Source organism: Megalops cyprinoides, chromosome 12, assembly GCF_013368585.1.
Source record: "Megalops cyprinoides isolate fMegCyp1 chromosome 12, fMegCyp1.pri, whole genome shotgun sequence".
Lineage (NCBI taxonomy): Eukaryota > Metazoa > Chordata > Actinopteri > Elopiformes > Megalopidae > Megalops > Megalops cyprinoides.
In genome coordinates, this window is record NC_050594.1 from 19201119 (window position 1) to 19226506 (window position 25388).

The following is a 25388-nucleotide window of genomic DNA, read 5'->3' on the forward strand; positions in this document are numbered from 1 at the left end:
GTACAGTACACAAATTCTCCATGGATGAGGATGATAGCTAAGGTAATAATATCCCTTGCATGATCTTTAGCTTGTTCGCTTGGCCATTGCTTCTCTGCTGTGTGGAAGTAGTATTCAACGAATGCTGTGATCCTTTGAGAAACACATTGATGAACTTCTCTGATGTACACTAATTCACTGAAGCTGTGGTTACTGAGCTGCCCAGTAGAGATGTGGTGAGATGAGCAGAACAGGGAAAGGGCAGGAAGTAATAGGCTCAAAACTGACAACCCGTGGGACAAATATCAAAGAGTGCACAGCAATCACGTGCTCAGGGAATGATTAATGTGGTGACTGTGCAGGTAGCACCATGTTCTCTGATGAAATACGTCTGTTTCAGAACTGCAAATGCTAATTAACAGGCTCAGTGCTCCCAACCTCCTGTCGCTGTGTCACTGTCCCACCCCGGTCCCAGCTGCACGGTCCTGGAATGCCGACGTTGTGGTCATGCTGCCAAAGCCCTGTCAGACATGTTCGGCACCAGCGCAGTGGAACAGAGTGAGGTGTGATGGGATACAGTGCTACTGATGATATCTCCATCTCACTCACTCACTCGTACAGTACACCTACCGCCTCTTTAACTCCAGAATCCGTGCCACCCTGCCGATCACCGTGACGGAGGTCAACGCTGACTGGCACAGTGCCGGACAGTACCAGGTAACAACAGCGTTATGCCCTTAACTAGCCGACGCACAAGCACAGTACGCATGTCGACACACTGGCAGCAGCTGAACACAGCCATTTAATGCAAGGCTTAACATGCCACACAGACATAGTGGATGGTGTGCATTCAGACATGCTGATTGAGAGATTGACATCCCTTGTATCAAAGCTTCGTATCCTCACCTCAATGTCATCGTAGTCATTTTCGTCCTGAGTTTCACTTTTTATGATTGTCCCACGCCACCAAGTGCCATCAGTCCAAATCAGTAAGGCGGGACTTCAGTTGGGAAAGGGCCTCCCAGATTGGCTAGAGGAGACTCAAAGGTCCTCAGGGCATTTCCTGGAAAGAGAACAATGTGCTGACATTCTCTACCAACACTTCCTGCTTCCTGCTTCCTGGAAATACCCATGTACAAAGAACTATTTATACATGGGGGCAGATATAACATAGGTAGTGGGATTACACACAGAGGATCTGCTCAATGATCTGTTGATAAGAAGGTCTCAGATGATCCAGTAATCTCATCAAAAGAGTGAGCCATAACAAAAAGAAATAAGCATTTACATTTACATTTATTCATTTGGCAGACGCTTTTATCCAAAGCGACTTACAAAGGTTACAGCTCTTTACAATGTTATCCATTTATACAGCCAGATATTTATGGAGGCAGTTGTGGGTTAAGTACCTTGCCCAAGCGTACAGCAGCAGTGTCCCAGCGGGGATCGCACCGGCAACCTTTCGGTTACGAGTCCTGCTCCACAAGCAACCAAAGAATCTCATCATTTTTTCCTGATATCTAACTCAATTTTAATGAAAGTGTGGTCCACAATACCAACACAATCAACAACAGCATTCTTATATTATATCTAATATAGTGTCTTTGTGGTGATTTCACACAAAGTACACATCCTAAAGACATAAATCTCAATACAGCAGAAAGAAGTCATTCCCATTATTATTAATCTACACCTCACATGGGCAAACTCTAACTGCTCAGTCATTCATTTCTCAACCTGTCCTTAGTCTTACATAACAGGGGTCACCACTGAATTCATAGCTGCTGTTGAGAAATGGAGAAAGTTAGTAGGGAAGGACAAAGAAGAGTATGACATGAGAGACACAATGAACAACCTAGAGCTCAGAGAAGAAGGAGAGTCAACTACTTCTGCAAGGACAACTATTAGACAACTGTTGACAACTAATTCTCCAAAGGGGAACACACATGCAATATTTCAAATGAGATACAGGCAACAACTACTCCTGCAGTTTGCTGCATATCCATGTCTTCCAATGGTATTCCTTCCATTATATACCCATTCCTAAACCCCATGGGGAGTTTTTTTTTTCCCAAGTATGGAGTTGGAAGTTACACAACAGTCACACATTTGACTGAGTAACACTGCTATAGACAGTGAATGTTGGTTGTTAAGCAATCACAGCAGGTGCTTGTAAGAGATAGTTTCATCATCATTAGTTTATTGTTTGTGTGTGTGTGTGTGTGTGTGTGTGTGTCTGTGTCTGCTTTGGCACTTTTGTCTCTTTTATGGCAAAAAATAACCTTTTTGTTTGTGTAAGTGTGATTATGGGATATGAACATGTTTAGTGTGTGTGTATATGTATGTGTGTTTGTATTTTTGTGTATTCATGTATGTGTGTTTCACTGTGTGTATTTAAGTTGTATCATGATTAGCGTGTTTATGTGTATTGCATGTGTGCAACATGTGTGTGTTTGGGGGGCTGTGAATTTGTATAGTTTGTGCATGTGAGAATGTGGACATTTTTAGTGTGTGTGTGTTTGTGTGTGTGTGTGTGTGTGTGTGTGTGAAAGAGAGAGGAAGAAGGAAAGTGTGTGTGTATGCCTGTGTGTGTGCGAGCCTGTGTGTGTGTGTGTGCGTGTACATTAACTGTTGTCAGAGAGTCCTGAGAGCAGTCACTGATAGCTCTTCCCGGTCATTCCTGGAATTCTTTCCAATGGAAACAATCCAGCGCTTAGCCTAGCCTGTCAGCACAGTCTATCCCCCCTCTCCTGCTCCCCCGCCCTATCGTCTGCCCATTCCCAAATTCAAACCCACACCCTGTCCCATCAACACACACCTCCCACACAGACCCCTTGATACAAGCATCACATCTTCGTTACCCTGTCCCTGAGTCCATGAGTTTGCTGTGTCCCCCTTGCTCATTTTCTCTCCCTTCTTCTTTTTGTCCCATGCTCCTCTCCGCTTCCCTCACCCTTTCTCCGGCTGTTAGAGTTCCCATAAATATGTTTTTTTTTTGTTGCTACATTGTGAGTATCACCAAAGCATTACCTATTATGTAATGCTGGGCTACATTATTCTGTAAATCAGAATATATCACTTTAGTGTGGTGTCCAGTATATCCAGATCATGGGTCAGAGATGTTTTATAGTGACAACTTGTGTGCACATGTCTGTGTGCATGTATATGTGTGCTGTGTGTGTGTGTGTGTGTGCATATGTTGTGTGTGTGTGTGTGTGTGCGCGCGCGCACCATGTTTGTAAAGAAAAGTTTCTGTTCCCAGGACTCTCTATGTGTGAGAAAAGACCAGAGCTCCCAGGACACAGCAAAATGCAGGTCTATTTTTATCATGTCTGGAGGCTGGACGCTATGAGACCTCTCAGCTGGCACTGCCAACAGGAAGAGAGAGAGGCACAGGAGAAAAGATCATGAGGAGAGTGGGGCAAAGCATGGGAGTACAGGGGGGATAGGTGGCTCAGGTGAGTGTAGCAGCAGGAGGACCGGAGAGGAAAGGCACAAACTGAGACAGGGTCTCTCTGTGCAACCACTGAGATTAATGTATTTCCAGAAATGAATGCCAGCAAATATGAAAATATACAAACATTGTCTGAAAAAGGAGAGAACATTTTGGAGCACAGCGTGATATTGCTGAGCGGGCTGAGAGAGGAAGCACTTCAAAACACATAAAATACACATGTGGTTCAGAGAGGGAGAAAGAGAGAGTGCACAATCACTTTCCTCTCTGATGACATTTTTTTTTAAAAAAAAAAGCTTAGAAAACTACCATCTGCTCCTCCCATAAAAAACTCACAAGGAATGCATGTTACCCTTTTAGAAATCATGCATTTAATATGGAATTGGCTCATGTTTTGCAACTATTGTTACATTATTTCTACCAAAACTATACACAAGGTATATAAAAAAAACTAGAACAAGTAGTCATTGCACTCAGAGGTTTGGCATCTTTCATTTGTGTGTCTGTTTGGGTACACTTGCCCATGTACTTGTGAGTGTTAATGTGTTAATCTGCAGACAGCAGGTCTTCCACAGGCTGTCATTTATATAAATAGACAACTGATATCCACCTATAATCCACATTGCCTGGAGACTGCTGTGGAAAAAACTGCCTCACCTTGCAATATACTGACAGCAAGGGGAACAGAAAGAGAGGGAGAGGGAGAGAATGGAGAGATTGAGAGGTGGGAACAGAAAGAGGAAGAGAGAGGGAGTTCAACTGTACAGAAAGGAAGAGAAATATGTGAACTGAGCAGAAAAGTGAAAGGATGTATTCAGATGCAGAGTTAGTCAAGAGAGCTGCTTGTCCAGCAGGAAAAAAATCTCTACATTTAATTTACTGTACCCGTCCTTTCTTTGAACCTGATCTCTTTCCTCACTCTCTCACTCTCCACTCCCCCCAACCACCATCCTCCACTTCTCCTTACTCTCCCTTGCTCTCTCGTTTCTCTCAAAAAGCCAAGGTCACAGGGGGCAAGAATGTTTAAAAACAATAAACCGTCAGAGATTCTTTCCAATAAAACCTCGTTAAAATGCTATCAATAGACTGCTTTGAAAATAAACCCAAGACACAAGGTCCAAAGACTTAAAGACACACACACACACACACACACACACACACATTGACAGACATACACAATATCATGTCGGCACTGAACACATTGGCGCTCTTAATCACGAACAGTCCTTTCAGATACATGCACTTACACATTTCAGCACTGATGTGCATACTACAGCAGTCTGCCACATATGCACACACGCGCGCACACACACAGACATACACACACTGCCTCACTCTATGGAAAACTCTCTATATAGCAACTCTGATATTCAGTCACACAGCATGCCAACAAACAGACACAGTCATATGCAGTCTCATACACATGCTGTAAAGTACCTGATTGTGTGAGCTACTACTGTCCAATACCAATTTGTACTTCTCCAATCCTACTAACAAACCCATATTAACAGCGCCCCCTGGCCGCACTCAACTGCGCTCGCTTGTAGGGTGAGAGTTAAAAGTTTAAAGGTCAATTTAGTTTCGTGGTAATGATGGCAGCTACGCTAGGGATGAGATAACGAAGAGCATAGCTGTTAGCTAGCTAGCTGTCTCGTATCGTTTTCTCAGCGCCTCCCCCTGACATGTGTGATATGGCGAAATCTCTCCGAAGATTGAATTTGTTTTCATAGCTCGTTACTATGAGCAAACACTTGCAAAAGGGAGTCTGATTACGTTGTTTAGCTAGCTAGCTACCTTTCCAGCTATGTCGCAAGCATAAAAATAGCTAGGTAGCTAGCTAGCTAATCCGTGCTGCAAAGCTAACCGTGGCGCTTGTTTTGTTTAACGTTAACTAGTTAGCTAACTAGCTTGCTACTTGTACACAGCTAGCTGCGGAAATCACGGATATTCAGGTGGGTGAGAACATAGTGGCTGCTTTACGTGTCCGCTCTCTGATTGCTTTCCCTCTAAACATTCAAAATAGTTTAGTAGCCAGCAGGCTAGCTGTAGTAGCTAGCTAAGGAGATATCTGCCTAGTTACCTAGCTAGTTAGAGAAGACAGTGACTGAATTATTACCTACCTAGCTATGATATTGGCGGCACTGGGGGATGTGTGTGTGTTGTGGTTGCAAGAAATGTTAACGTTAGTTTGCGCGTTGTAACATTAGTTAACCACCTAGCTGGAACTGGAATTGAACTTGAGTAATGCCCAATGACATGTGCACAATTTATAGTTCGAGCAAGATAACTCAGATATCGAGATAGGAGTGTCCGAGTTGTTTTGTTTGATCGATCCTTATCCATCGTTCTCGAAACTATCTCTTGATACATACATACTTGTTAGCTTGCTAGCTAGTTACCCTTCCCGACAGCTTACCCAGCTATCAACTTTCGAAGCCCAAGATGTTCCAGTCCTTATTATAAATATCAATACTGCTTCGCAAGGTGTAACCCTAGCTACGTTGTCACCTAAAACACACCCAACTCCACTTTTATTACCAAGAGTAGGTTAGATGGCTGCCTCCCTCTTTTATAAATGGTGATTGTCTTACCTATATTGTACACAAATACTACAGCCATTATTTGATTATATTTTAAAAATGAGATTTTAGTGAGGAGACTTCAGTGTTTATTTCGGGCCTTATGATCTGTTTTAATAGCATGTCAGCATTCCCTCTGAATCCTTAACTGACCTCAACCTGTGATAGAAAACACCACAGCTGCATGTCTCAGTGAAGATCGAATATCTTTATTGGGAAATATTGTTTGACTTGATGGGTGCTTCTCTGCTGTAGACTGACAGGTGTCTTTGCTAGTGGAGTTGATCGGATGATGCGTCAGGTGTTATTACAGTTAAATGCCCAGTTGGATATTGGGCATTGCTGGTTGACTACATTTTAAGTCGTCGTAATGATGCCCCTCCGTTAGATTTCAGATATTTTTCATGGTTTTGATCTCCCTGCTGGCTCAGTATGGGAGTTCACACAGCGTAGTTCACCATAATACCATGGGGGTTTCCATGCTAAGCATACCTATTTCATTAGAGGAAAAAAAATATTCAAGGGCTTTTGGATGACTTTGTTTGAAAATTACAGTGGACTGTACGTTTTGATCCTTTAACAGTTTCTGATTTTGAGTTTTATTCCTTCACAAGATGTTTAACTATGGAGAAGTTCCTTATATGCAGTTTAAGTACTGTGGTAAATGCTCAAATTTTAGGCAGCATTTTAAAGGCTAGACAGATGCACTGTTTCAAGCCCACTCACTGGTATTAAGTCTCCTCCGAAATTGAAAATACTCACTTTTTGTAAAGTAACTCGACAGGAGATGAAATAGTCTAAGTAGGTGTGGACTGGCTGTTCAAGAATCAATAAAAGAACTTTGGTGTGTCCTATTGTTGTTGATGCATGTTTGAAGTCAGATGGATTTCATTTCAGTAAAGGATTATAGATTGCTTTCTGAACATTATTGTTATAAAAACCTCATGATGGTATTTAGCCAAAATTTGTAGTGGATGGGCTATTAGGCTGGTGTAAGGTGCATACATGTCCCAGTTTATGTTTGAGTGTTTAATAACTGAGATGTCAGATGCCTAGCCTTTTTTATATAATGTAACAAAATAACAGTAATACACGACTGTGTCACTTTCAAGTACTGCTAGTCAGAAAAAAAAAATTGAGTAACTCTCTTGGATTATAAAAAGACACATTTAGGCTATGTTTTTTACGGTGGTTTCTTTTATGAAGCCTACACTGTTGAAATATGTATTTCTTAATCCACTGTAGTTAGTGGGGATGTCTCCCAGAGTTTTTTTTTTCTGACAGTACATTGGTTTCTTTTCATGCATGTTGGTTGAAATTGGAGACAGTGGCATTTTTTCTTTAACTGAAAGGGGAGAAGGAGGCTTCTAGAATTGGTGGCAACACGCTTGTTCTGCTCTCCTTTGCGGAATCTGCTTTGATGATGACCGTTAGGGAAACGCTCTTGCTCTCACCGACATAAAGCGTTCAAGCATTCAGCCTGGCTTTGATGGCTCCAGTAAGTTCAGCCAGCGTAATTTTTCCTACCAGCAGATCCATATTGACCCGTGCAAGAAGGGCAGCCAATTTGATTTTGCAGTCCACAGTTTTCTGCTTAATGGGGCGATGATTGATCAGGCCTGGAGGGAAAGCGTCTTGGTTATCTGCACTGATAAGAGCAGGTTTTAATGGGCAGTAAGTTGACCCTGTACTGCGACTCCTTCCCCGTTCCAGTACCTGCTATTTCGGCTGGGTTAAGTGTGGCCCCACTCAGTGGTGGGTGTCTTTCTCTTTTCTTTTACTAAATTTCTGAGCAGATGGAGGTGACCCAAATCTCACTGTTCCAAGTGAATGCTGCTGAAACAGTAGAGTGCTGTGTGTGCATGTGTCATGTGCAGGTGCAATGCAGTGCTTCCAGAAGGACCAAATTAATATGCCCATTTTCAGGGGTTGTTTTAAAATAAGCAGTTTGGAAATTTGCTGAGGTAATTGTTTTAGTAGTGATGAAAGCGTAATTATGTGTAGATTGAACTTTGGGATTTTGCATTGTGGCAGCATGCTAGGTGCCATGTGGCTGAGTCATGTACGCGTGTCCTAGTCTTCCTGTGAGCGGGCTCAGCTTTTAATCTGGTCGAGGTTCGACCTTTTAATGGAGGCTTGGTGGAAAAAGTCATTAAAGTGTTGTTTTTTCACCCTCCTGTGAAAAGCACTGGTGATTACAGACAGCAATTAGCACTGAGCTTAGCGTGCATAGATAAAGCTGGGGGTTGAAGTCCTCTTTTTTTCCATTGCTCTGCAGTGCCCTGCTCAGGGCGCCCAGAGCATGTTAGGCATGATTTCAGCACAAAGAAACTGAGGGGAAAAACGAAGGCAGGGATGATGACCTTCCATTTACTTTGAGTTTAGGGAAATGTCAGAATGCCTTTGAATTGTAGAATCAGCAAGATATCAGGAGAAAGATAAAATGCAGGGCGCTAAAGACTCCTTTGCATTGTTGTTACCTGATTAGGTCTACATTTTTACAAGGCATATGATACTCTTGTATGCATACCAATTATGAATAAATACAATATGAAATACAAGCCCTTTGAGTTTAAACGTCCATTTTTATCACACCATGAATACGGTAATAAATGTTAATGAATACTTGGGTACATTTGTGCCCTGAAGCTGGCAAATCATGATAATTCCATTCACACAGCTCCTCATACTCCAGGGACCCACACACAGGTCTGCCCCCTCTGCTGCCTGAATGTGTGAGAGAGCCTGTTTTTGGAGACATCCAAGAGGGCATGCGTGTTTTTCTGCCTCCCATTGTGAATGGAGCAAGATTGTGGGAGACAACAGCAGCAGGTGTGGTAATTTAACAATTGTGCTGAGCCAACAAATCCTATACCTCTCTCACGCTTTGTATTTTCCGTCATAAAAGGGGAAAAAAAAACTCCCTAGTGCTGCCGTTTCAGCCATAAGTGCTGCATTAACTGCCGTGTGCCCTGTGCGTGGAAGCTGCTGTGTCATGGTGAGGCTGTTGCCAGGCGTGGCATATCTTGTGCAAGCGGGCTGTAGACTGAAGTAAGACGCCTCGACCCGACTGGTGGGGGGCGGGGGTGAGAGCAGGGAATCATCTGGGCAAGGGGCAAGCCTCTTAAACTCTGTCCACATTTAACTTGTCAGCAGGACAGACTTATCAGTAAAGAAGTGGCGGACGAGCGGTTTACAGTGTGCCTGCATTACTTTGTGGGCTCTGGGTTATATCAGTGACGTTTTCAGAAGAATACCAGACTGTGGCAGTAGTTTTCCCCTTGCTTTTCTCAGTAACCCCTGGCAGTACTCTGGGAAAGAGACCTCTGCCCCAGCTTTTATTGAGTTGTTCCGTGTAAAATCAAGCCACTTTTTGCCAGGGGAATTTTTTTATACTGTTAGCACGTACATGTCCAAAGTTGAAGTAACCATCTTTTCAAAATAGTACAGATAAATTTGAAATATGATTGACTATTTGAATATTTATCCATTTATTTTTCACAGCCCAAGCTTCCTTTAAGACTTTAAACTTTTGGATCTCCATTATACAGACACAATCACAGTCTAAAGCTACAGAAGACCCTGCTGTGGAAGTAGTGCCTAAAATAGCACCCAGAGAATATCATACCAAAAAACTGTTTTTAAAGATAAAATGGTGCTGTGTAGAGATTCGTGATTGATATTGGTCTCAGTTTCAGTAGTAAAGCAACTTTCAAAACAAAATAAGTCTATCTGAAAGAAGTCACCTCAGTGGGTGATTCTTTACAGTGCACAGACACTGCATTTCCCAAGTGTTTGGAGTTTACAGTATATCAAATAATTCTGTAGGTCTGCATGACATTGCATAGTAAGAAAATTGAGCAAGGTGTTCAAGGGTCTGTATTGTATGAGTGTAGGGGTTCACCTTTAATGTTTTAAGTTGTAAAAATAAAAAAATAAAAAACTCAGAATCCACAGGCTGGCTGTACTTATGTGTGAAGTCAAACAAGTCTAAAACTGAAAGTAGGCCATGCATTGAAATTACTGGTCAAAAGGAAGTGGAGTTACAGGAAACGGCCTGTATTCCCTCAAGCAGACTGAACTAGCACTAAACTAACTAGCAAACGAGTAAACACTTACCCATTGTTTCCAAAATTCATTTGTGTAACTTGGCCCTGTTTTTTTTTCATGACTTATGGAGAAAGTCTTATGAGTAACTTGCCATCTTTGCATGTTAAATAGATTTTTTAGGGGAGATACATATTTTGTGCTGTACATTATGGATTAGAAGGATACTGTGCATGAGAAATGATATAGTATGGCAGTGGAGAAGGATGGCAGTATGTGAACACCATAGTTTTTCAGTCACAGGGGACCTTCACGCTGTCTTTGAATTTCAGGCCAGCGTTGCAGTCCTTTTGTGTGTAAACCAAAGTGTGTCACATGCATATGGTGGCTTTTATTTACAGTAATATGTGTTATCTTTAGTGTTTGCCAGCAGAGGGAAGGGACTAGGCAGAAATATAGTTATGTAAGCTTTGTAACAATAAGCTATATAACTGTGTAAACTTGGGCTAAGCTATGTATCTATATAATCTTGGGCTACGTGGGTTACAGTTAGCTGGTAAGTAGCCCAAGTTCTTTCTGCTGCGTGCCTGAACTCCGAATAAAACTCCGAATAACAAATGTAAGCCAGAGATCAGAGCTCAGCTCACGGCTCTGCTGAAGCCACTTGAGTATCAGCAGACAGGAGGAATGTGAGTAGATATGTAGCATACCTGTCAGTTTGATTCAATGTTACTCATGTTTAGAAGCATTAAATCTGCACTAGTCCTCCAGAGATATGATTTTATGGGATATATTAATTGGATGCAGTTTCATCAGTAGCAGTGATGAGGTAGAAATGTTAATGACATCAGAAGTGTGACCAGAAATGCTAAATGTTTGTGTTGTATGTGTAGTTATGATATATTCAGCCTGTCCAATATGTTTGTGTTTGGCATAGCCATGAATGTGGTCTGTAAAGTAGCCAGCTAGCAGCTTTGTTAACAGAAGCCAATGCATATGACCAGTACTGGCACTGATGGAAATCAGTGTGACAGCTTATATTGCTCTCTTGGTTAGTGATGGCATACCCTTGTCTGTTGTTTGCCAGGTAAGTGGCTTTGATAGCGACGTAACTTTGCAAGTTAAGTAAATTACAAATAATCATGTTGGTGTAGAGGAAAGTATGGTTCTGTTTATTGTTGATGGGTTTTCTTATGAGAATTTACATTTGTCATAATTTACAAGAAAGAATTCCGGAATTCAGGAGAAACACATTAGATGGGCCTGTGGCTGATTAGGGAAAACTGTTAAAGTTACTTTTTAAAAATGGTCTCTAGCTAGCTAGCTGGGTGGGTAGCTGGCCAGCAAGCCATTTATTTCAAATATAATTTTTTGTATTGACACAGAGTATTAAAAAGTGGGACTATTTACAGACAACAACATCTTTAAATGGTGTGGAATATTTTCAAAGCTTACTTGGCCAAAGTTTAGTGTTAGTGTTAATAATATACAGTACTACAGTATCCAAAGTTTGGATACACCACATTAAAATAATGGGAAACATGCATTCAAAGACATTTTGATGTAAAGGCTTAAATATTTGAATTTTTTTCTTAGACAAATATCATCAAGCTGATGCCTATATATGAATTTATTTATGAATTGTAATTTAAAAAAGTTTTTTTGGCTATTTTAAAGAATCTAAAATATAAGATATTCTTGATTTGTTTATAACACTTTTTTGGTCACTGCATAATTCAGTTTGTGTTTTGTAGTTTTGATGTCTTAACTATTATTCTAAAATGTGGAAAATGGTAAAAATAAAGAAAGAAAAGTGTGTCCAAAGTTTTGACTGGCGCTGTATATGATATTGTAGTTATATATAATATCTGTAAATAGTAGGTTATGCCTCTTTCAGTGTGATTATTTTCTTGCTGTGTGTGTACACGTGTGTGCCTTTTCCAGATGCCGGTCCCATATGTTTGTGTAGACGGCACATTGTGCCTACACAAAGCTCCGTGCCTGGACTTGTTGTTCTTTGCACATGGTCCTCAGAGCCGAAAGTATAAGAGGGGCACTAGAGGGACATGTGAAAAGGTGTTGTCTTGGAATAACCCGTGGGTGCTTCCCCCACACTCTCTCATTTGTTGAGAGAGGGCAGCATGATGGGATACAGCCCAGGCAGGAGGAAGGCAGGGGAAGCCTTGAAGCAGAACGCGACGAAGCGGCTCCCGGCACGTCACACTGTCTGAGGCCACGTACCTGCCTGCTGGTTTCCAGCAGGGCCAGGCACAGCTGCAGGAAGCAGCAGGGCACAGATATCTTTGTGCCAGAGAGCATTTTCAGTGTATGTATTTCAGTGTTTAAGGGTCGATGCGCTGGTCTGGGATTGGTCTGGGAGGCGCTGGTCTGGGATTAGCGTGAGCAGGTGTCAGTTCCATAAACTCTGTCCCGGTTAAACACATGCATAATTCCAGTTCTAGGAATTTCTAGTCAGTGAATCATTCCCATCATTCCGATTCTGTACAGTTATGCAGATAAGTAAGCCACAGGCTGTAACTTGAGTAGCTGTAGCCATGATTTTTTGCTTTCATTTTTTCAGATTTACTTAAAACCATTGCAGTCTCAATTTTGTTTTAAGTGTCAGTATAAATAGTTAATTGTGGCGTAATGGTGGTCTGTGCAGTACATTGTGAGAATGTCTCTTGCAGGCCTGCGGCTAGGTTTGAAAATAGAATCTGTGACTAAGCAAAATATGCACCAGGCAGCACTCAGTTGGAACAAAGTGATATCGATCATACCATTTCCTCCCAAGTGTCAAATTCAATTCCTCTTCCAAAACCTGCAGTTTAAATTCAGTTCCCAGTTCCACACATTATTGCATTTGAACTGGAACTGACGACATAATTTCAATCCAATACTGTGTTCTCGCAGCCCTGATTGTTTTGCCAATATGTTTTCTGTTTATTATTTTTTTTACCTCTTATTGATCACTGGTAACGCAATATTTCATACATCCATTGTGCTCACTATAAAGCCATCAGCAGTACATCCTTTAAAACGTGATTGAAGGAAATGAAAGTGTGACCCTGCCCACTTATTTTCCAGGGATGGCCGTATCGGTGCGGGGCCTGTACTTTGTGGTTACCCTGTTCCTGGGTAGTTTCTTCGGAAGCGTGTTCATGTTGGGCCCAGTTCTTCCGCTCATGCTGTTCTCCCCGGCTTGGTACCGCTGGCTGACGGACCGCATCGTCGCCACCTGGCTCACCCTGCCCGTGGTACGTGTCTCCCTCCATCTCGGGTCGCCGGGCTGCTGGCACGCACTGTCTGTCTGTCAGCCTGGCTAAAGCTCTGGCAGCATCTGTCTGTTCCGGTTTGTGTCTTCTTTTTTTTTTTTTTTTTTTTTTGGGATAGGAGAACATGAGGACGTGTTACGCTCTATCTGTCTCTCTTTGCATGCGCACAGGCCTTGCTGGAGCTGGTGTTCAAGGTGAAGGTGGTGATTACAGGGGACGGCTTTGTCCCCGGGGAACGCAGCGTCATCATCATGAACCACCGCACACGCCTCGACTGGATGTTCCTCTGGTGCTGCCTTCTGAGGTACAGCTACCTGCGGCTGGAGAAGATCTGCCTAAAGGCTGCACTCAAGGCAATCCCCGGCTTCGGTGGGTATACACACATAGATCACAGATCAACACACACACACACACACACACACACACAGACAGACCCCTTTTACACTGGCCTGGGAACCCAGGTTTTTCCTGGGAATTCCTCGATTTGCCTTTGGTGTAAGTAGGTCTTCCCAGGTTACTGGACCAGGGAACCCACTCTGGCTCCTGGGTCTGACCCGGTAAATTCCTGGTCCCGCTTCATTGTAAAAGGGGATCCTGGGACTTATTTGCATATGATGTGCTCCCTACTTTCAGACCCATTCTTCCATCAGTGGTTGCCCCTATGCTTACAATTCCAGCTTCCAGCTTCGAGTTCATCTCTCACAGTTCTATGCAATCAAATAAGCCAACGCTTCTCAAACTGGGTTTGCAAGATTGCAGGGAATTGCTTTCAGATTAGCATCATTTATTAAGTCTAAATGACACAGAGAATAACATTTCAAAAATTGTCTAAACAGTGTCTGGCGAAAAAACCTATTACATTTTTCCTAGATAGCTGCACATTTTATGATGTAAACTGTAGAGTTATACAACCAAAAATATGAATGTAGCTTACTCAGTTTTCAAGTGCTATATGTCACGTTTGCATTGTACATTACATTTCTGTCGATGTTTCCATAAGCCCTGAGAGTGCAAAAATTGAGTCTATCAAGCTATTTAGTTGTCAGTCTAGCAGTGCACATTAGCTGGCAGGTTTGCAAATAGTGTGCAGAATTGAATAACTTTGTACACAAAGAAAAGGAAAAGGAATGAGGAAGAGGGAGGCGGATGGGCAGCAGATGGGACAGGGTGGTGTTTTGAGGGTGGTCCAGTTTAAATGGCTGGAACCCAGGAAATTGGGTTCACAGCTTGGTGTAAAAGGGCCATAGTGGGGGAAAAAACCAAGGGATTCAGAGCCTGGGTTGAAGGTGGGTTTCAGTGTAAAAGTTGCTACAGATAGACACACACAGGCAGACATACACACAGAAATACAGGAGAGCACACAGACATACACACGCACACACAGGCATTTGTGTTGTAAATTCATGCACAGGCAAGCCATGATACCTTGGATCTTATAATGTCGGTGTGGGAGAATGACTCACTATGGTAATGAGACTGAATCATTTATAGATTATTAAAACATAGGGGGTGGATTTGTCGTTTATTATTAAAATACCACTTATGCTTAAATATGTAGACCAAAAATAAATGGGCCTATTATAAAAATGTACTGCCATTTGTTCCTAATCTTTTCATCTGAACAATTGCGACCTCTCAGTCACAAGCTGTAATGTTCTGTATCACCCAACTTAGCATTTATAATGTGTCTTTTTATGGAACATATTTATGAGTGAATGCGTGATCAGTCATCAGTTGGTGAAATGTGGAAAATTCAGCTTTAAAAAGCCTTGAAAGGACAGCAAAAACACACTCACCCATCAGTACTACTGATACTGATGCACTGTGTGTTGTGAATGTATTGCATGTACTTGTCTGTCTGTCTGTGTTTTGCTTGCGTGTGAATGCATGTGCGCTTGTGTGTGTGTGTGTGTGTGTGTGTGTGTGTGTGTGTCACAGGCTGGGCCATGCAGGTGGCTTCCTTCATCTTCATTCACCGGCGCTGGGAGGATGACCGCCGCCACATGGAGAACATGCTGCAATATTTCTGTGATATCAGGGAGCCCCTTCAGCTCCTCATTTTCCCAGAGGGCACCGACCTCACTGGTGAGGACCGTCCACCATCTCCTATACTTTCACCACCATCTCCTGTTCCATCCACCATACCTCTCTCTCTCTCTCTCTCACACACACACACACACACACACACACACACACACACACACAGAGTTAATGCATCATCACCTGTCACACACTGCCCTACCCCTCCTTTACCTCCACATATTTAAAAGACCCCTTAGATGTCTTCTTCACATATTGCCATCTCTGCTCATGCCACATGTGCTCATTGCTGGACCCTCCTTCATCTGTCTTCAGTCATTGCTTAAATACGTTACTCTGCATCACGTGCTTGATGATTTCATTCAGCTCCTGGTCTAAACCGTCTGACAAACATATCACTCTGTATCACGTATTTTAAGCCCTGATTGTAAACCAGCCCTCACTTGCTTTGTCCTGATCTGCTCTCATCCTAATCACATAAGCCGCTGCTGCTTGCTTGACTGCGCCTACATTAGTAGGTCATTAGTGGCAGCCAGAGAATGGATGCAATCCTCTTAATGGGATTGGTTGGCTTAGATGCGGCAGCACAACGTCACTGACCTCGCATGTGAGAAGTGCCGTGCTGAATGAACGACTAGGATATTGCAGATGCCCTGCGTTGTCCCGGTCTGCTCTGTCCTCACACATGCACAGAAATCCTAACCACTGACTCCAGAGCACATTCAGGGTTTATTTGTGAGGACGAATCGTTACATTACGTTTACATAGCAGACGCTCTTATCCAGAGTGACTTCCAGCACAAAAGAACAGAAGTGTATCCATTCAAGATGAAGTCCTCTTTAACGAGATAGGTGGCTTGAGTCCAGGGATATGAAGTCCCTAGTCACCGATCGACCTTGTTTAAATTGCTATGAAGAACACATAAGCTATTGATAAATTTTAAGTGGTTTAGTCACAACCCCAACAACTGTAGACTGTGCTTTAGCACAGTTGTGCAATGGTACTCTGAAGTGTTTCCCTGAATAAAATTAACCCATTAAAAAGCACACGTCAAACACAGCGTTCTTTGGCGCTTGAAGTGGGCATGAGTGTTCCATTTCAAATGCTTTTCGGATTGAAATGCAATGCGATCACAGATTGGTCATTTACGTGTATGAAAAGAGCTCAGTGGCGATGTGTTTCATGGATAACCCCACAGTTGCCTCCTTATTCTCCTTACAGAGAACACTAAAGCGCGAAGTGACGAGTTTGCGGAAAAAAACGGCCTGCCCAAATACGAGTATGTGCTGCACCCTCGCACCACTGGCTTCACTTTCATCGTGGACACGCTGCGCAAAGGTCAGAGGTCACACCGGGATGACGGGGGTGGGGGGTGGGGGGGTTGTCTGTGGCTTACAGCAGCTGCACCTGCCATGGTTGCTCAGTTTAATTAGAGGACAGTGTTTGGCTGATTTGCACGTATTACAGTATACTGTCCTCTTGTGATATGAGCTACTAAACGTGCATTTCACTCTCCAGGTTCTTTTTGTGTGGAGTATTTTGATCCAGTTTTTCAGAAAAAAGTGCTTGGGTATGCAGATCATAAATAATCAAGATTTACAAGACCCATGTGCTCAAGACTTCTACGTTGATAGTGTGAATGAAAGGAAGAAGAGTAGTCTTTGGCTGTGCATATTTTTTTTAAATTTAATTTAAATAATTATAAAAAAATAACTACATAAACTCCATTAAATCTAAACTGGCATGGAAAGAAAGCCTACACTTGATGCCGATCAGTTTGGACTTCATAATATTATTCACAAATCTGGTTTGATGAATCCTGTGTATATGTCATGCATTGTCTGTCACCAGCTCATTGGCGATAATGTGAGCATTCTGTGGAAAGACTCACACTCTGCATCGGCTGGTCTTGTGAATCAAGTTGTCACATTTCCAAGCCACCCACATTGAATTGCTCAAAGTGCCTTTTTTCTTTCTTCTCTGGCAACTGTGAATAACTGTAATCAGAGCTGTAGACCATGTGCATGATACATGCTCATTTTGTGAACATGAATGCTAGTTTGTCAACAGAAAACTCTCACAGTGCCATTGCTCAGATGGTGGGTGATTCAGGTCATAAGATGATTACATGTGAAGCAAAATGGTCGGGATCGAGTAATGACTCCGGAAACCTGAGAGGGAGTGACACCTGCCAGGAATTCCAGGGTGTCAGTACAGCGTAACAGTTTGATAGCACTTCAGTAGTGCCTGTCTGAAAATAAGATGAACAACAGAAAGCTTTAGTAAGGTGCCTAAGAGAGAATTTGTGTCTGAGTGCTTGCATTTGTGCCCAGGACCTGCATGGGTGGCATTACGTAACATTGCTATCTAGCACAGGATACAATTCACTGGAAAGGAGCTGAATTTCTTGGTACAACACCATGATACAGAGTACCAAAACAGGATCAGCTTTCTGGCTGTGCAGTTTGAGAATGCACATTTACTTCCATTTGGCCACATTTACTTCCAATATGCAGGTCTAAATGGCCAGTAGTAATACCCTTTTGTATTTTCTCTCTAGGTTGAATTTTCTCACAATTTAATTGTGTTCTTAAGCAATAAAGTGTTTTGTTCTTAGTGAGATAGTCACTGTTAAGAAGTACAATGAATGAATTATGCATGTTGTTTGTTGAAACTGAAACTTGTTGAAAATTTAATTTCTCATTCATCTGTTGACTGGTGAATCTGCCATCCGAGTAGGATAAGTGTTCTGCTGTTTTGGTAATTTCTGTTTTAAATTTCGAAGAAGTATACTAAGGAAGTACTGGATTGGAGTACTGAAGAAAAATCCCAAATCTTAGTATTGATTGCAGTTGCAAGTTTAAAAAAATCTAATCTTGAGGAGTGTTCACACTTAAGTGGGGATATCCTATTTGCCACATTTTAAAATATCAGACATGATGTAGGCTATAAAACTGGCCACAGTTTCCCTGCATAAATAAATAATCAAATTTCAGTGTTCAGGAGTGTCAATGACTAAATTGTTTTGGTATTTTCAGGTTGTTTGATTTTTTTAATCTGTTTTTTTTGTTGAAGCCACGTCTGTCTTGTATACAGTGCCTGAGTGCTATATGCTAGTGCTATGTGTACTATATATGCTGCAGCAGTGAAGCAGTAGCTTTGTTCTCATCTGTGAATCACATCTGTGAATCAAACGCCAAATAAGAAAATATGAAATGAGAAGAAAACAAAGCAATCCCAGCATCTGTTGAGATAAGCCACAATTTTGCTGGCCCTGTTATAATTAGGGTGAGGCCACCACAGGTGTGAGTGTGCCCTTTTGTTAGTCATAGTGGTATTGTTATTGTTATTTTCAGGTTTGCAAAGGGTGACTGGCATGGCTGAGAGGTATAGTCATAGATTTACTTACAAATTGCAGCATGATGGCCAAATTTTGACATTACATACAATGCCTTTTTTTAAATCCAACAAATCAGTCATATGGTGTAGAACCCTGAAACACATTTCACCTACATAATGCACATATCCCCCAGCTGTTTGTACCTTATTGCATTTTTCAGTGCCATATACCATATGCATTTTATATGAGTTTCCAACAAAGGGGGTGAAAAGATAAAAGGGTATGTAATTACATTGCTTAAATAATGCTTAAACAGATGTTTGAGCAACACATGTTTTATAAGGGAGAAATGCATGTTATGGAAAAGAATTCCACAAGCTTGGGGCTTGAACAGTGAATGCACAGCACTTAGCCCTCTCTCCTTCAGCTGGTCACTAGGACACACAGTGGGTCCTTAGGCCTGTAGGGTCTGAGCAGCTCTGTGAGATAATTAGGTGCTAATCCATGTAAGGACCAAAAAGTGAGTGGTAGTGTCTTAAAGATAAGTCTTTTGAAGTGGGTAACCAGTGTTAAATGGGTAACCAGGCTAAAACAGCAGTAGTGTGTGTTTCATAAAATTGATATGAGTCATTGTTTTGTTTGCCTCTATGTCAATACTATGATTTAAAGTTAGGTGGGTTATATAAATCATAATTAGGCTTTGTCTGCAGTTAGTAAGATGTGTCTCTTAACAATACTGTAAGATACTGTGTGTATGCTAAAGCAATTAATGTTATGAGCTGAGAGCTGTGCTTATGATTTCAGGTTGGTGCTCTTTGTGTCATGGGCTGCTCTGTACCTATTATTCCATTGAATATTTTTATCAGTGACTAAGACTATCTGTCATAACACCCCCAGCATCTCAGATCGCTCATAAACAAAATCTAGACCCATTTTACTCTTCTGCAACCCCTCATCTAGTGATGACTAAAACGCTTGTGCACTCTCAAAGCGAAGCAGGTTTTTGACTCAGGTTTATTTTACAAAGTGTACTTTCAGGACTGATTTGTTGTATAGAAGGCCTTTCGCTACCACTGTTCTATTTCTGCTTTTCCCTTCATGCTGAATATGTGGGATGGCATGTATTGTGATTTTCCTGTGATGTTCCATCATTATCATAGCTAAGAGTACTGTGTCATAAATGTGTATAAGTGTCATGAATTTATCCATGCATAAGATGGTTAATACAGACAGAAAACAACTCTTTATGAATGTATGTTAAAATCTATGTATTTGAATCTATAGTAAAATATGTATTTCTGCCATTTGTTAAAGACCATTTTTCGGTGCTGCGAGGATAATGGTAACTTGAGGTTTAATTATTTTTGTGCAGTGTTTGCTCTAATAAGTAAAGCTTATTTCACCTTGGCTTGAAGAGAGGAGCTTTATGCTCTGCTAACGTAGCTAATTTGCCTAATAATGAGTAGCAGTGTGTAACCTATTTGGAATGACTTTAATACCATTTAACTAGGTCATGTGTTTGACTCATGAACAATGAATAGGCTAACAGGTTTTTATTTGGGAATCTAGTGACTGGGTAAATAGGCACATTAATATGTACGGTGTTATAATTACATTTTTTGAGGGGTTTTGTCCTCAAGAACAGAAAGTCACAGGAAGAGCAAGGAATTAATTATTTAAGCATTTTTAAAGCAATGGCTCACAGCAGCTATTTTGAGAAATGCCCTGTGTACCTTCAGTGAATACTTAAAGCTTTGAATATGTTAGGTCATGTAGATCTTTCACTGTATCACAACTGCTGTTTACCTTTTAATCATTGCCATTCTTTGGCACTCTATGTCAATTTGCATCTCAGAAAATGATCATGTCTCATAGGTTTTCCTGTCATCTGTCATCATGCAGGCCCTGTAAGACACGACTTTAATCAAATGCTTGTGTTCCTCTAAATTTGTGCATCCCATTTGGAATCCAGTTCAGTCCAATTCACCCAATGACGCGAGATGCTCTCGCTGCGCTCAGTATATACACTACGGACTACGTATCTCCCAAAACCAAAGTTTGTCTGTGACAATTCATTATCATAGCCATGAACATTGCTTTCTGCTCCCGCACCACAATCCCCCAGGTCTCAGTTGAGATCAGCAGTGTTCCATTTGCATTTCATTATCATTCTCTGAATATTCAATTTACATATAAATTTGGGGCGATGGCAGCTTGCCAAAACAGGATAGCCTGCCTGCCTTAGGTAAGATGACTGTGCTCTAAAGTGAAGCAGCTTAACGCACTTATTTTGCAAAAGCATAACAAAAATGCATTGTTTGATGAATTAGTCTGAGTTTGCACTTAGCAGATATTTTCGACCAAAAATAATGTAAATGTATTTTTACCCTCTGTACTTGATTCTCTCTCCTGGCTATTCATATGAATGGTCTGAGATTTTTGATTTTCAGATTTAGAAATGAATATCGTACACATTTTATGAAGGCATAAAAACGAATCAGTACCATTCTACCTGTACTTTTACCTCTCACTTCAGGTGAAGGCTGTGTGTGAGTGCAGATTAACGTTTTGTTCATCAATTTGTATGTATATATGTATATATGTTTGTATCATGGTAGCCAGACACTCAGTAAATATGGAGCATGTCTGGGAAAATTTCTCAACATGAGTGGTAGTTAGAGAGTTATATTATTATACATTGCAGAGTCATAAAGTAGTATGGTGAAGTTATGAAAATAATGGTGGATGTTCCTGAAAGGAGTCATTTCTCTCTTGTCTGTAGGAGTATGCGTCCGTTATCCTGGTTTGTATATCATGCAACTGTCCTGTGTCCATTTTGTCCTCCACTAACAGGCTGTCCCTCCTTATAGACCCCTACTGACTTACCCCTTCCCTGACAGGAGACAATCTAGATGCCATCCACGACATCACAGTGGCCTACCCGCAGAACATCCCGCAGACGGAACGCCACCTGATGTCGGGCCTGTTCCCCCGCGAAATCCACTTCCACGTGCGGCGCTACCCGGTGTCGACGCTGCCAGGCTCGGTGTCGCAGCTGCAGGCGTGGTGCCAGGAGCGCTGGGCGGAGAAGGAGGAGCGGCTGCGGGACTTCTACACGGGCGCGCGCTGCTTCGACGCCTCGGGCCGCAGCCGCATCCCGCCCTGCAAGACGGAGCTGCGCGTGCACCTGATCAAGGCCGCCTCGCTGCTCTACTGGAGCGCCTTCATCTTGCTCTGCTTCGCGGGCCTCTGCCTCTCCCCCGCGCTGCGCGCCTACTTCCTGCTCCTGGTGCTCTTCTACCTGGGCCAGCAGAAGGCCGTCGGGGGCCTGGAGCTGCTGGAGCTGGCCTGCCACCGCCGCTGGAACGGGGTCGCCGGGCTGAGGCGTGAGGGCGGGGACGGGAACGGGGACGGTCAGGGCGACGACAAGGCAGCCTCGCGCAAGAAAGAGTGAGGCCTAGGTCTGGTACAGATCTGGACCTGCCGGTAGGGGGAGAGGGACAGGGGGAAGAGCTCACAGCTGAGCCCAGGCTTTAGAATCCCCCATCCCAGCATAGCTACCCCTCAATATACAGGGTGGAGGGAACTGGCCGGGGCGTGTGCATGGCTTCGTCAGGGTAGGTTACCTCAGGGAGAGAGGGGAAGGTGAACGCACTGACTGTTTTAGGTTGGATAAAGGGCAGAAGGTTGAGCAGGAATCACCACCAGCCTGTCTGTCTGCATCTCACACGGACTCTGTCTGACAGTGGGGTCATCTTTTTCCCCACTGTGTCTGTCGCATGTGTGTCTGCTTTAAATTTCTCTTTGTCTCTCTCTTTTCTCTACACTCTTGTGGAAACCATCCATCCCGGTGTGTTTTGTCCTGCCCATTGTTCTGGGCACAGTGCAGTCTTAGTTTTTATCATTTTTTTAATCAATGTATCAGTTTTATCAATATGTTTTTGTTATGACATTTTCAATGCTGTATATTTATTTGTTTTAGGTAATGGAACACAGCCATAGTGCGTCGCCACATTTGACAGCACACACACACTCACACACATACACACACACAGTGGATCAGAGTCCTAATCCCTAATCCTCGCAAATCAAAATGCAAATTGCCACATGGAGAACAATTTAATCTAGATGGTTATGAATTTTAAGCTTTAAAACAAAATGCATTTCATATGCATATAAGAATACATTGACATTATGGAATGTCCCTAATTGGCTTTTAGCGCATGCAGGAGTAATTTCCCCATTTCCTACTGTAACAATCTGTCCACATTTGCACACATTTACACATGCAGGACACCAAAAGGGGGGAACACAGGACAATGTAACAATCAAAAGAATGTTGTCTGCCAAAGCCGTTAAGGGTCCCTGCAGACAGAGCCAGGAAGCGGCAGCTCTGCTGTACGATCCCCCTAGCACTGGAGAGGACTGGGCCAGTCAGTCGGTGACTCAGCCGCGCATCCTCACAATAGCATTGAAGTTTTCCAGCCCCCACCTCACAGTAAAGCCTTTTGATACTGTGTAAATGCTGTTCACTGCGTGCATGCATCAAGACACTACTGTGTAGAGATAGAAATTGGACGCCCATGGCGTTGGCGGTCTCCAGCAGCTCGGTTGAAAGATGAAACAACGTTGACGGCCGAGTAATTGGGAGCCTTGCGTCCGTCCCCCCCTTATTGGAATCAATCAAACCGACAATCCAGGGATCTTTGACGTCAGCCAGTGGCCAATCAGAAAGAAGCCCGTCCATTCATCTGAGTTTATAATTCACCTCCAGTCCCCGGCTGACGTAAATACTTAGAACCTTTTGCTCTGTGGACACCACACGAGCCCTTGTAGTCTTTGTACTGCTGACTAGCGCCCATCTCTGTTTGGACCTCCTCCAAAAACCCAAAAGCATGCTTGTGGATGCGTTGCCATGTCAAGGGTAAGGGTTCTTATTGGTGGGTGCATCTGTGTGGACCTGGGCAGAGGGTCGGAGGTGTCAGCATGCTGAATTTGAGATGTGGGGACAGTAAGATGCATGCAGCTCCCCTGTGTGAACCCAAGTGCCATGGAGGCTTCAGATGAAATTGGTAATTAACCCTAAGGCCAAAGCCCGACCCCTCCCTACCCTACCCCCTACCGCCACACAGATGCCGCCACTTCTGAACTTGAATAACCCGACATGCGATTGACAGCTGGAAAAGCAGTGCAGAATGTGCCAAAAAAAACCTTTTGGAGTGCAGAGGATGGGAAGCATTCTCAGTCAGGTTTTACCTCAATCATTTTTTACCACGGCTCACTCAAGTCCAGCGACAGCCATGTGATTAGTGTTTTCTTATTGGTACGATAAACCCATGTTACTCTTTATGGCACTGTCTCATTTCGTTTGATAGGACATAAATGCTGCAGATATATTATGTTTTTTTGGAAGGGAAGAAAAAGTCCTGTTTCCCTGGCTCAGCGGTCCTGTATTTTTCCTGGATTCCCTTGTGTTTGTTGCACTGCGTATCTGTCTTGTATCGCCAGCTCGTTCAGGTGAAAGGGGCGGGCAAATCACTGTGATGGACTGCATTAGAATAAATTGTTTCTGTCTTTTGCATGTTTGTATGGTCAACCAAATACACTGCTCTCTGACTCTTGTCTGTCTCTCACGCAAACATGCTTCCCTCTGAAACTGTGTTGTTTTTAACCAGCTGGACACTGCCCAGGTCCTCTCTCTCTGTATGTCTCGGTCCTTGCCTCAGTGTCTGCCAATAGAAGGGGAGAGAGGCCCTTAACTGTGTGTACACATTGAGGAGAATTTCCCTTCCACTCACTGTCTTCAGGTATGGACTGTATCATTTATTGCTATCATACCCATGTTAATAAATATCACCATTTCGGTCAGCTGTTCCCCATTGTCAAATAATGTCTCAATCTGTCAAATTATTTCTCACTATAATAGGAAACAATATTGAGAGGCACCACAGGATTAATTATGCAGCAGGTTAGGAAACAAGCAGCAAAATCATGATTGAATGACAGTTTATACAACAGGAATTATATTCCTTAATGGAAATGAGTGGAATTATGGATTTATCACTTCACCATAGACACACCTGTCTGTCATCATCCATTAGTAATTCTTGGTGCTGATTTGAGCATAATGTGCATATTACAGAGTCAGCCTGTAATATGGTCATTAACACTTATGAGTTTGGATTCCATTGTCAGAACTGATTCAAAGAATCTCCATTTGCTCTTTCTGTAGAGGGCAGACAGGTCTTTAATGGGAACTTCAGCTGGTCTGCGGTGTTCAAATGTCTTCAGTCTCTTAAGGTGTATGTGAACAACTACCATAGTTTGCTTTAAGAGTAAGTTGGGAAACCTGCTTCAGTAAAAAAAAAATGTGGTTTCAATGCAAACATGACTTTTGGACATACATGTCAAATGTTGTATTAGGAAGATATGACATAGAGACTGACCACAATCCAGTTCAACTTCTGTTGTGTTTTCTGCACACAACAGAATCATTAAAAGGTTAGACTCACAGATGCTACTAGAGTCTGAAGGCAATATAAATGCAATTGTGAAGTACTTGTGTGAACATCCGTACTGCAGTTTGAAAACTGATAACCAGTGCTGCTGCAAGCAACAGATAACAGTTGACCACAGTCTAATGTTCAAGCTACACCAGGATTCTTGTAAAGGAA

At 42.6% G+C, this 25388-nt stretch overlaps 1 protein-coding gene across 1 annotated transcript; it reads left to right on the forward strand.

The window, feature by feature from the left end:
- Window positions 1-5030: 5030 nt before the first annotated feature.
- Window positions 5031-24654, forward strand: lclat1 (lysocardiolipin acyltransferase 1). Its single transcript, XM_036542658.1, has 6 exons — window positions 5031-5385; window positions 13147-13316; window positions 13505-13703; window positions 15273-15419; window positions 16596-16712; window positions 21615-24654. The coding sequence occupies exons 2-6, from the start codon at window positions 13149-13151 to the stop codon at window positions 22166-22168; spliced, it is 1185 nt and encodes a 394-aa protein (XP_036398551.1). The 5' UTR covers window positions 5031-5385; window positions 13147-13148; the 3' UTR covers window positions 22169-24654.
- The last annotated feature ends 734 nt before the right edge of the window (window positions 24655-25388 follow it).